Source organism: Chinchilla lanigera, unplaced genomic scaffold (genome assembly GCF_000276665.1).
Source record: "Chinchilla lanigera isolate Chin_1 unplaced genomic scaffold, ChiLan1.0 scaffold00063, whole genome shotgun sequence".
Lineage (NCBI taxonomy): Eukaryota > Metazoa > Chordata > Mammalia > Rodentia > Chinchillidae > Chinchilla > Chinchilla lanigera.
The window spans coordinates 2,943,326-2,955,739 of NW_004955464.1; the positions used below are offsets into that span (position 1 = coordinate 2,943,326).

Consider the following 12,414-nt stretch of genomic DNA (forward strand, 5'->3'; position numbering starts at 1 on the left):
GCAGGAAGAGCGCTGGCATGGTCCTTGGGACAGGAGTGAGCACCCACAGGGATGAAGTCATGGAGGTGAGGGCCTTACTGCTGCGTTATTATGATTAGAACCCATGAACCGCCTCTGGGAGGCTTGGGCAGGATCCTGACAAAGTCTAAAGTATATTTTAGGCTTATCCTGGCTGCTGTGTGGAGAAAAGTTTCTGATAGAGCAAGAGAGAACAGCACCTCATCAAGATTTTAAAGGAAAAATCCCCAGGAGTTTGTGAAGAGGAGATCAGTGATAAGGGTGCTATAAGCAGCGGACTGGCAAATACAGAAGCATAGAGGCAGGAACCTTCCTGGTCATCACACTACAGGTAAACTGATGGGAACAATATGTGTAGGGCAGGGTGTATAAAAGAGAGCATGCCGTGTGCGAAAGTGCTTCAATAAACGTTAGCTGAAGGATGAGAGTCGATACCCAGTCAGTTTTGCTATTTGCCACTTTCTGGGTATATTTCCCCACTTTCTATACATTCTTTATCATCATGGAAAGGTCTTCATATTTCTAATCAATTGCACAAGTAAAGTTTAGGAGAGTGACACTTGAAAGTCTGATGATCCTGGGTATATGCTTTAAGGGGATAAGAGTATAGATTTCAGGGTCAGAGAGCCTTGCCCTCATGCTTTGAGCTCCACACACTAGCTGTGTGATTGGGGAAATGATTTGCTATCACTGAACCTTGTGTTTCTTCATATGGGTAATAGAAACAGATCTGTGAAATCAATCCTGTTAAGCATACAGAAAGCACTCCAGACAGAGTGTTACTGTAAGGATTGAGTTAAATATCTATGAGGTCTGAGACAAACATCTATAATTCTGCCAACTGTATCAGGGTTACAAACACTTGGGAAATGGCAGTGACCTGAGGTTGATAGTAACAACAGGGACAGTCTTTGTTTCTGTCAAGCCCCTCTGTTCTGGGCAGCAGATGGGCAGCCAGGAACCCAGGCACCTCATGGAAACCTGCTACTCACTTGATAGCGTCCTCACTTCCCGCCCTGTAAGGTAACATGGGTGAGGAGCTGTGGCACTTGAAGTAGACACTTTGAAATTTGAAATGCAGCTATTTTAAAGTCTGGTCCTGTTGACCCAAATGAGCACTTGGAGTGGTTTTGTTTCAACATTGCATAAGGAGAAAGCAGGGTGGCTTGTTGAAAATCTCTGAAGGTCCCCACTGGGTCTACCAGTCCCGCTGAAATACACATTACAGGTAAATCTTGCTTTTTGCATATAGGTGATAATGTCAGGCATAGAAGAAAATAGTGATTCCTCCCCAACATGCTTCCCATACAAATGACTAATGCATAGGAAAACAGGTCTGTGAAAATGTCAGATCAGCTTCAAAAGCTTTTGAAAAAGTACCCAAAACCCTTTCATAAGTTCCTTGCCCTTCACTGTCCTCCAGTGCTTTGTTATTTTCCATTTTGCAGCTTTCCCTTGCTTCTAGAATAATTTGCAGTGCAAAGGAAATGACGGCAGACAGGAATCAGGGATCTTTTTTCCAGACCCACCCCCACCGCTTCACAGCAGAGCCAACTTGGGCAGATTACCCAGTATCTCCACACCTCGGTTTCTTCACTGTGCTCCTGAGAAAATAAAGCTAGGTAGCGTATGCAAACTCCACCTGAGCATAGTTTATTCAAAGAGTCAGTGAGAGCTGGGCATGATGACACACCCCTGAAGTTCTAGCTAGTCAGGAGGCTGTAGCAGGAGGATGACTTGCATTCAGGAATTCATGGCCAGCCTGGGCAACACAGCGAGACCCTGTTTCAAACAAACGAAGTGAACAAGAGTGTATGACTTAATTGAGTGAGAAGTCTCAGAACTTTTCTATTTTGGCATCTGGAGCCAATGTAATGGTTTCTCATATCTTTGGGTAATGATCTGGCTGGTCCTTTGGGGTCCTCTTTGCGATAGACCCCAATGGCACCCTTCTTCACCAACTCCAGCTGTGGTGAGGTGCTCTGGCTACGTGTGTCAACATAGCTTCTGGGTTAATCACCTCAGTCTTAAAGTTTTGGCCAGAAGGGATGGTACATTTTGTAAGTTTATCCCACGTGTTCACAAAGTGTACTTGTTTATTATAGTTTTATGATCATTTTTAGAAAGAATTGGGTTATAAATACATGAATAAAAGAAATCTTCAGTGGCAAGGGTGAGAGAGATTGAAAATGTTATATCTGTTGCTTGCTACTGTAGAAGTCTTAGTAGAATTACCAAGGTTATAATGGGAGGGAGTGCTTTAACTTATGTGTGCTTCTATAAAAGGCACTGGTGTGTGTGTGTGTGCTCATGCAGATGCACATGCGTGCTCTGTAGCAATAGGAGAGCTCATGCAGAGGTTGACAGAAATTGAAGTGCAAGTGGTAAAGGAGTGAGTAGAAGTGGGAAGGATGGTAAAGACATTGAGAGTGGTTTGTGCTTTATTCCTTGCCCTGCACTGAGCACAGCGTATTTTATATCATCTCAGTTCCACACAAAGAAGATTGAAGAATAAACCAAGGTCCACGCTGGGTGGAGCTGAGACTCAGCCCCATGTGTTTCCGAAGCCTGTGCCCTTCTCTAACCATTCTGTTCTGCAGTGTTGTTCATAGTTCATCTTCAACCATATCTAATGTATAGAGGATAAGTTCTATTAGATTTATAAGTGGAAAAATTCTTTTAAAATTTATCGTATATTTTGTGAACTTGGTACAAGTAATTTTGAGATCCATTTTAGATACCAAGCATGTCACTTTTTGAAGTCTAATCCTTAATCCATGAAGCCAAGAGAATTTCTCAGGGTGGAGGCCTTTGAGGAAAGTGGTCCTGCAGGAAGCAGTCATTAGAAATAGGAATTTGCCCGGTTTGGGACGTGGGCTAACTGAGAAATGAGAGTCACATATTCCATTGTCATCCAGAGCTGAAGAAAGTCACAAAGACCAAGTGTTTCTAGACTTGCTCCTGTCCCTTCTGTCCCCCAAATGCATGGCCCCTGAGACCACAAGTGTGAGGAACTGGTCTCCAGCCTGGGTCTCCCTTCCTGATAAAGTAAGCATGAAAGTGCACCAAAAGGTTTGGCTAGCAAGTCTCAGCCTTTCTGTGGAATCCAAACGCCTCTTTTCCCTTCCAGAACTTCATGCAGTGGGACTGCTTGACTCACCCTCTTACCTGCGCCGTAGAACCAAGCCAAACTTCACCTGCGGGTGTTGTCCATGAGATAACTCAGTTATGTCTACAGTGAGTCCTCACAGTGGCCCTCTGAGGAAGTAAGAGCCCAAATGACTGCTTAAGATCACATATCCAGTGGAATGCACAGCATGAACCAAGATGCAGGGTCAGGCACTTGGCAAACTCTCAAAGAGCAGGTATTCCTGTGATTACTGATTTCACTGTTTAAGGAGATGACCAGATCTTTAAACTGAGCTACTTCTCCATAGTGTGCAGCTGACAGGAGCTGGTAGATCACCTTGCCAAGACAGTAGGGATGCTGCAGCCACCTCTGAAGACTGTGCCCAGGGGTAGACCACCAGAGAGGACCACTCAGGAGAAGAAGATGCTTATGCCCGCTTCAGCAGAGAGTTCAGACATTGATGATGGGCTTCCAAGGGCCCAAATGGAATTAGAAATTTTCTGGTTTTGTAAACCATCTTTAACACTCACATTGTAGTCATTCAGCTATTGCTGATTCCTGAGCAAAGAGAGTGGTGAAGATATTAAGAACCATTGAAATTTTAGGATGTAATATGTAAATTACTAGGAGTTTAATGAAGAAGTATGAAAATGTACCACCCTGAGCTGTGTCAGTCATAAAAGGACTTTACAAAATGGAGATATCACATCATACTTCTCCAGCATATGGAATGCTGTATACAGAAGGCACATTTTTCCCTTGAGACTTACAATATACCTTGAAAGTAGATTTTATTATTACTGTTTTGTAGAGTGGGAAATGGGGGATTAAAATATTTATCTAGTACTTTATAAGTTGGCAGAGAGCTCGGATTCTAATTCGAGTCTGTCAGAACCAAACTTAAGTCTGGCTTCTATTCTGTGCTGCCTCTATAGCTCTATAGTCCTGGAAACATATTTTTTAAAAATGTGGAAATAAAGAAAATGACGCATAGATAAATTTAAATCACAGAGTTATTTCTTCTATGCAGCCCAAGTTCTTTATATTGATCCACATTGTATAAAATCAAGGTGGATCTCAGACTTAGCTTTAAGGCACTAGAAAAAAAAAAGACATTCTCAGACAGCAAAGAAGAAGGTTTAAATACACCTACAGTATCCTGTTTCCCTTCGAATAGTAACCTCTTTCCCTTCTTGGGCCTGCCTCTCTGTAAAGACAATTGATCTGAAAGTTGCCTTTTTGTGAGAAAAACATTTGGTTGGAATTCGTTCTTTATAATGATGTGAAGGCAGATATTTAGTCATTTCTGGCAAAAGCTGTACAAGAAATTGATTAGATATCATCTTTTAATTCTTCCACAAATTGTTTCTTATTAATAAAGTTAATTTACCGTAGACTTGATGAGGTTGTTCAGCCACCAGAGCATGAGATATATGGCCTAGCCTGTAATTTAAGAAAGTTGCTCTCAATTACTTCATGCATGGAGAGAGGAACAAAAACGTGAAAGGAGAAGTTACTGAAGCATTAGAATTCATAATTCTATACCTTTGAAAGTATTGCAGAGAATGTGCACGAGGAACAGAGGGAGAGGGAAATATTTGGGGAGAGCGTGCTTGTGATGTAATGATACACAGGGAAGCAAAAGACAGGAAAGAACATCCATCTTTTCATTTGCTATGACAGCATCTACGTGACCAAACATAGAAATGGGAAAAAAATCAGGAAGAACCCCAAAATACAAAGGCCTCTTCATGTGTAGGCAGGAGGATGATGGATAATTGCTTCTCCTCTGGCCCAGCCACGGAGGGAGCGATGCAGTTGCTATTTTCCATTGGTTGTGTGTTCATCTGAAGCCTCCCTTCTTTCCCTCCACGGTTGTTTCTCCTTAGCACCAGCTTCTATCATGAAATTAGGAGTGCATCGGGTTAGTGATCAGTTGTACTTGAACTATAAGCTGTTAAAGATACAGTCTTTTAAATGTTTGTATGTATGACATCTAAATTTTTCTTCCGCCACTTTTTTTCTGCAAAGCAATTTTCATATTCACATGTTGGTGCATCTAAGTCTAGTTTATTCATTATAATTGCTATGTTATATTTCACCCTGTGAACCTATAACAGTTTATGTATGCATTTACTGAGAAGCATTTAGGTGGTTTTAAATTTTCACCATTTCAAATAATGCTGCAGTAATCATCCTCCTAGATTTCTAGGTGAATATAAGCAAGTTTTTCAAGGCTATTTACTTAGAAGTAGGATTGTTAAATGATAGTAAGCAACTTTGATCTTATAGGATACTAAAATACTATCCACCAAAATGGTTGTGCCAAGTCTTAGTCACAAAGCCGTGTAAAGATTTCCTGTTTCTCTGTTTTCCTGACAAATGACGTATTACTTTTCAACTATCACCTTGCTAATCTGATAGGTATGAACTAAATTTTCATTGTCTCCATACCCACTTCCTTGTTTACTGTGAATTTAGGTATTCAGTTTTACTGTTGTGTAATATCTGTCATGTACTTTTGTCCAGTTTTTCATGGGTTTGTGTTTTTCCCCTGCCTGAAGTTTTCAGTTGAGTTTATTAACCCTTTGTTGTGCTTCACCATTAAGTATATTCATTGAAGCTTAATCTAGTCAATAAGCTTAACTCCATGGAATGTTTTTGTGTCTATTAAAATATTAATGTTTTTGTGTCTATTAATGTCTTAGCCGGACATGGTGGCACACGCCTGTAATCCCAGCACCTGGGAGGCTGAGGCAGGAGGTTCATTGCGAGTTCGAGACCAGCCTGGGTTACAAAGTGAGCTCAAGGCCAGCCTGAACTGCATAGGAAGACTCTGTCTCAAAAAGACCAAAAAAAAAAAAAAAAAAAAAAAAAAAAAATCTGTCTTTCTTCTGCTATTAAAAGTGTGATTCATTCTGGGGTGAGATGAAATCTCAGTGTCATTTTAATTTGCATTTCTTGAATGACCAATGATGTTGAACATTTTTTCATGTGTTTATTCACCATTAGTATCTCTTCATTAGAGAAGTGTGTATTCATCTCAGATACCCATTTTTGGATTGGGTCTTTGAATTTGGGGGGCCTGATTTTTTTTTAATCCTTTATATGTCCTAGATAGAAGTTCTTTGTCTGATACTGGTATGCTGCTACTGTTCTATTTGTTTGTTTGTTTGTTTCTCATTTACTACTCTCTTTAAAATAAGAAAAAAGAAATACAGCCAATCAGCACACACAAAAAAGGTGTGATTTATTACACTGGTACATCTTCTGATGTTGAGCCATCCTTGAAGACTTGGAATAAATTTCAGTTCTTGAGTTATTTTTTAATACCAATTAGTTCATTTTTCTAGAATTTTATTTAGTGGATTTGGGCTCAAGTCTGTTGAGATTGGGTTATATTTTTCTTATATTGTTTAATCATTTTGTGGTTTTCATAACAAAATTATATTATTTTCTTTAAATGAATAGTTTTTCCTCTTTTTCTGTTCTCAGAAAGTGAAATAAAACATCTATAAAGCCATTTGTGAGAGAGCAAAAGGAGAGGTGTTTGAGGGTAAAGGCAGGCAAAGAGAAGGGTGGGTATGTGAAGTATTATTGATCCAAGTCCTTTAATGATTTGTTGGCATATTAGGACTTTTGTTTGTTTCTTCCTCTATCAATGTGGTAAGCTTATATTTCTATACAAATTTGCCAATTTTCTCTAAATTTTCAAATTTATTGGCAGAGAACTGATCATAACATTTTCTTAGTTTTTTGAAAAACTAAAACTTACTCTTAATTTTATCTTCTTATATTTGATGTGTGTGTTTGCACTCATATTTACTTTATCATTTTCCCCATGGGCCTGCCAATGTCTGATGCAATGTTAATATACCTTCTTTAGTTTTATTTTGGTAGTATTTGGTTTGGGTTTCTTTTTCCATTTATTTTTGTGAGATCTTTGGTTTTGGCTACTTTTTAGCACTATAAGCTGGATTTTAAACCATCCATCCAGATATAGTGTAGTTTATTTGAAGTAGGTTAATTCCATGTACATTTATTATAATTTTTATCTATTTTGGACCTTTCGCCATTATAATTCATGTAGTTTCTGTACTTATATTTTTCTTCCTTTTAAACATTAAGCTTTTCCATTGAATATTCCACAGTTGAGAAGTTACGTACTTTATTTCAATTCTTTTTAGTGCTTGCAGCTAATCATTGACATTTTTAGATAAAAAGGTCCAATGATTGTCAAAATATCTGTCCTACTCCTAAATCCAAAATTCTGAAAATGGTTTCCATAGCTCTCTGCCGCTACCTTCCATGTGATTATTGAATACTTTAATTCCATCTTATTTGTAAACATCTGTAAATGATTAATTTTTACAGTCAACATTTATTTACATTTACCAATAGCTTTATAAGTTTCTATGTTCATCACTGTTCTTTACATCCTGTCTCATTACTTGTTCAGTTTCTTTTGGACAAAATACATCCTATTGGCACATTTCAGCCAAGACGTGCAAGTAATAAATGCATGTGCTTGCACTCCAAGTACAAGCTTCGCTTCTCCCTCACTCTTGGATAGTAATTCAGCTGGAACAGAATTTTAAATCAGTAGCATCCTTTTCTCAGTGGTTTGAGAAAAGTGTTTTGTACTAATGAGTAGTCCACTGCCAGTCTCTCATTTCTGTCCTTAGTCGATAAAGTATCTTTTCCTCTCACATGGCTTTTGCATTTTTATTTGAGTGGTATTAATTTATTACAAACTATATGTGTGGATTTACTATTTCTCACTATTGAAGCTGCTTCAATAGGGAAATTCCTGTCCTTTTCAAGTTTTGAAAAGTATTGGCCGTTGTCACTTGAATACAGAGTCCTCTTCGTGATTCGTTCCTGGCTGTCAGCACCCTGGCATAGGCGCGCTGCACCTCCGCAGCCCAGCCCCCTTCTCTTTTACTATTTCCTATCTTTTAACTTCTCCGTGCTGCCACTCTGGGTGAGTTCCTTAGATTCAGTTAATGTAGCAGTTATTTCTTCTGCTGCAGCTAGTCTACATTTCAGCCTCTGCAGAAATTTCTTTATTTCAAGAACTACATTTATACTTTTCAAGGTTCTTTTTTCCTGTCCCTTAATCTACAAGTCCTTTCTTGACAGTCTCTTGTTTTTACCTCTTAGAATTTATTATTCACCATATTTCCCTGAACCCTTGAAACACACTTATTTTAAATTCCCTCTCACATTACTCTATTATTCAGTTGCCCCACAAGCTGCCCTCTGACCTTCCCTTGATGGCTCATCTCTTTTGCATGGTTTAGGTCTTAATTCTAAGCTATTTGAAGATAGGAACTGTTTCCTTTGGAAGCCTAGATACCCCAAGTTGTGGAAGCATCTTTATGGAATTATTTCAGATTTGCCTTAACAAGTAAGATTTGAACTTCAACTGCCAACTTGGGTTTTCCATTTCTCGAATACACAGGTTGAATGCACTTAGACCCCATATTTGCACTTAGTGCTGGGCTTTCAGGTAGAGTTCTTGTGTCTGACCCTTGCGGCTCTAAAGGCCACAGTCAGAGAGAACAAGCTCTCTCCTGTGCACGCTGGGAGAATGGGCAGGTATTTTCTGACCTTGCTGTATAGCTGGAGCAGCATTACATGACTCTGGACTCCATGCTGATCTCTCAGATACAGCCTTGCTTTCAGATGAGGCCCGGGCTCAGACTTACTTCCTGACTGACATTAAGTCCCTGGCTTTGCAGTCATCACACCCTCCCCTTCTCTGGCCTCAGTTTCTCCTGGAAACCCTTAGCAATCCCGCTGCTTGCATCTCCTTGTTGTGGGTTTCCTTGTTACATCTGGCACCAGAGGGTTTTACTGTATTGATTCCTACATGAGCTATGTAATCGTCACACAATATTTTGCACAGTTCTGTTTCACGTAGAATGCGCATTTGTCTAGGGGAGGGGTGTGCCTTCCATATCTGCTTAGGGGGCCACTTTGGCCAGGCGTACATTACTTCTCTAAGGAGGAAAAAAATACAAAGAGCTTTAAAATGTGCTTAAAGAAATGTTTTACTTTAAATAACCTTTTTCTCTCCATGATTCTCAGCACTGAATTTGAAGAACCACATAATTATGAGGCAACAATTTCATATCCGAGACACTCTGGCAACTCCATTAACCTGTGCACTGTGGAAGAAATTGCTGATTGTAAGTCTGCTAAGCCAATTAATATTGTAACCCTGTGTAGAATAAAAATGTGTCAAAGTGGTATTTTCTCTCTAGCTAACTGTGAGTTTACAAAATCCACAGTCATTCTGTTCTACCATCTCATTTCTATTTTTTCCTATGTCTGGTGTCTTCAAAATATAAATAAGTCGGGCATCAGTGCTATTCATCACTCTTGCTCCTGCCATTTTCCCTATTTATTTTCTCTTCTTCACCAGTCGCCTCAGCTGCTTTGCCTTTTGTAGATATGTGGGAAGAAAAATCAAGATATGGTGATTCATTTTTCCTCCTTCTCCTCCTATAGAAACTTCATCTCTCCTCTCCTGGTATCTTTTTGAAGTCCCTGGTTCCTCAGAGTGTGGCGAGGGAGATAACAGAGCGCGAGAATTAGATGCCCATGTGCAATCTGGATAGCGGAAGGGAGTTTAATGGGTCTGAGCACTGGCTCAGAGCTCACCCTTCCTGCCTCTGGTGTTGATGACAGTGCTGAGACCTTTTTGTGAAAAAGGAAACCCCCTCAGGTAAAAAGATGAATCAGGGACTAGTAACATCTCTGCAAGTTTCAGGGTCTTTGTTCTGCCTACAGAACCACCCAGTTCTCTGCCAAATCCATAAATATTAAAGCTGTAATAAACACGAGTATTTGTTGAGCCTGCACTCTGGACTGTGGATGTGTCAGGTCCTGCATACCTCCCCGCTGGCAGAGCAGTTTATCACCCCGCTGTTATAGGCAGGAAACAGGATTGGGAGGTTGAGCTGCACAAAGTCATACAAGTATCAATAGTTCTCATTGAACGACTAAGCCCTGTTCCTGCGGTTAGGTCATTAAATGAATGGGTTGCTAAATGAGGAAATGTGTGTAGTACGTACATTATAATATTCAGAACAAATGGTCAAAGGAAACTCCAACTTGTCAACTTCGCTTTTATTTGCATAACACGTGCAGTACTGTGATGTATAAGAGAACATAAAATACGGTACTATACTGTACAATCAGCACAAATTACAGTGCTGTGCTATGGAAGAAACCACCGTAAGGCCTCGCAGCCACTCACGGTCCTGCATTGTAAGTCCCAATGCATGTGGGGTGTCTGTCGGAACAGTCATTAAACTGATGCGTTAAGCGAGGAATGTCAGTCATTAAGCAGATGATCATTAAGCAAGGAATGTGTGTAACGTGTGATAAAGCAGTAATGTGAAACAAGCTTCACCTGCCTCAGAACTCCATGGTTTTCCCACAGTTTTGTGTTGCTTGTCATTCAAGAAAGGTGTTCCTGGAAGGAAGGTTAAAGAGAGGGCATCTCGTCCAGTTGTCATACAAGAAGCTCACAGTCCTAGGGAAGGAAGTTATCCTCCTAGAACACACACTTAGGAAGTTTATCAATGCAGAGTGAGGCCCCCCTTTTCCTGTAAGATTCTAGATTAATTATTAATGCATTTGGGGTCATTCAGAAATGTCAGGTAGATTGTGTCTTTCTGCTCTGTCTTCTTTCCTGCCAGTGTGAAAGGACAAATAAATGTGTATGGTAAATTTTAAAAAAGGGTCTATTGAAATTTCTAGCTCTTAGCCCAGGAAATAAGAGATTAGAGAATTACTAAAAAATTTTCTCTCTGCTGAACTGGGTAAAGACCAGATTCTTCCATATGGTTATAAAATAGTAGCAATAAGTAAAGTGACTCCAGCCCTTAACAGGACGGTGACGCCCTGTGGTAGGGCACCAGGCCCCCCTGCTCTTGAGCAGGGCTTTTTACATTTTAGCGTTCACACAGATCTCCTGGGGATCCTGTCAAAATATCAGTTCCGGTTCACTGGCTTTGGCACATGGCGGGGAGTCTGCACGTCCAGGGAGGCCATGGTGATGCCGACGCTGAGGGTCTATGGAACACACTGGACAGAAGCACTTTGTGCCCCATTGGGCCAGATGCCAGCTACTGCCTTTCTACAAGGCTATCGGCTCCCAGGGCCAAGGGGATGCTCAGTCACAGCCAGAGCCCTCTCTCTCTGGGCCTTGTGAACCTAACCCCAGAATGCTGTGGGGCACTCCCCAGGATCCCCTAAATTCTTGTAAAGATACAGGTTAGAATGAACTCGGAATATCATCAGACTTGCAGATATCCAGAGGATAATAAGGAAATATTACAAAGAACTGCATACATATAAATTGGACAACTTAAATAAAAAGGGACAGATCCTTAAATCCACAGAGCACCACAACTTACCCAAAATAAATAGTAATATCAATAGCCCTGACATTTTAAAGAAAAATTGAATTCATAATTTTAAATGTTCCCTCCCAAATAATCTTTAAGTCAAGGTTATTTCACTGGAAAATGTTACCAAACAGTTAAAGAATTAACACCAATTACACACAATTTCTTCCAGAAAAATGGAAAAGGAGGAAATGCTGCTCAACTCAATGCTGTGAAGTTAGTATTACCCTGCTACTAAAACCAGACAAAAATACTACAAAAAAAAGAAAACCTCAGATCACTATTCTTCCTAGGATAGTCATAAAAATCCATAACAGAAGAATCCTTAGAATCATAGAATCCTTAACAGAGTATCAAATAGCATTCAGCACAATGTAAAAGGAATTATGCACCATTACAAAATGCAGCTTATTCTAGAGACAAAAATCTGGTTCAGTATTTAAAAGCAATCAATTAAATCAACTGTATTGGTAGACTAAAGAATCATACAATATGTGTAGGAAGGGCATTGGACAGAATTCTGAGCCCTTCCATGCTATAAAAATTCTTGAAAAACTTAGGAGCGTTAACTTCCACACCTTGATAAGCACATTCACAAAAAGCCTATGCTAAACGTGATGCAAACTGGTAAATACTGAACAATCTTCCCGCAAACTGGGAACGAGGCAAGAATGCCCTTTTACCTTTCCCAGGCAGCATAATGCTGAGGGGTTAGCCGGCAAAAATCAGGCAAACAGGAAAATAAAAGAGATATGCATCAAAACCAAAGAAACAACCTTTATTTGCAGTGACGTGACTGTCCAAGTAGAAATTCCTAAGGGATTTGCAAAACAAAACTAAACC

The 12,414-nt window shown here is 39.9% G+C and overlaps 1 protein-coding gene across 3 annotated transcripts in view; it reads left to right on the forward strand.

Annotated features, from left to right (window-relative positions):
* The window catches only part of LOC102023567 (chromosome unknown open reading frame, human C1orf168), a 99,315-nt gene that overhangs the window by 46,034 nt on the left and 40,867 nt on the right, over nucleotides 1-12,414 (forward strand). For all 3 annotated transcript variants that reach the window (XM_013521593.1, XM_013521595.1, XM_013521594.1), the window contains exon 5: nucleotides 9,242-9,342. In XM_013521593.1, the coding sequence (XP_013377047.1) occupies nucleotides 9,242-9,342 (101 nt within the window). The remainder of the gene's footprint in view (nucleotides 1-9,241; nucleotides 9,343-12,414) is intronic.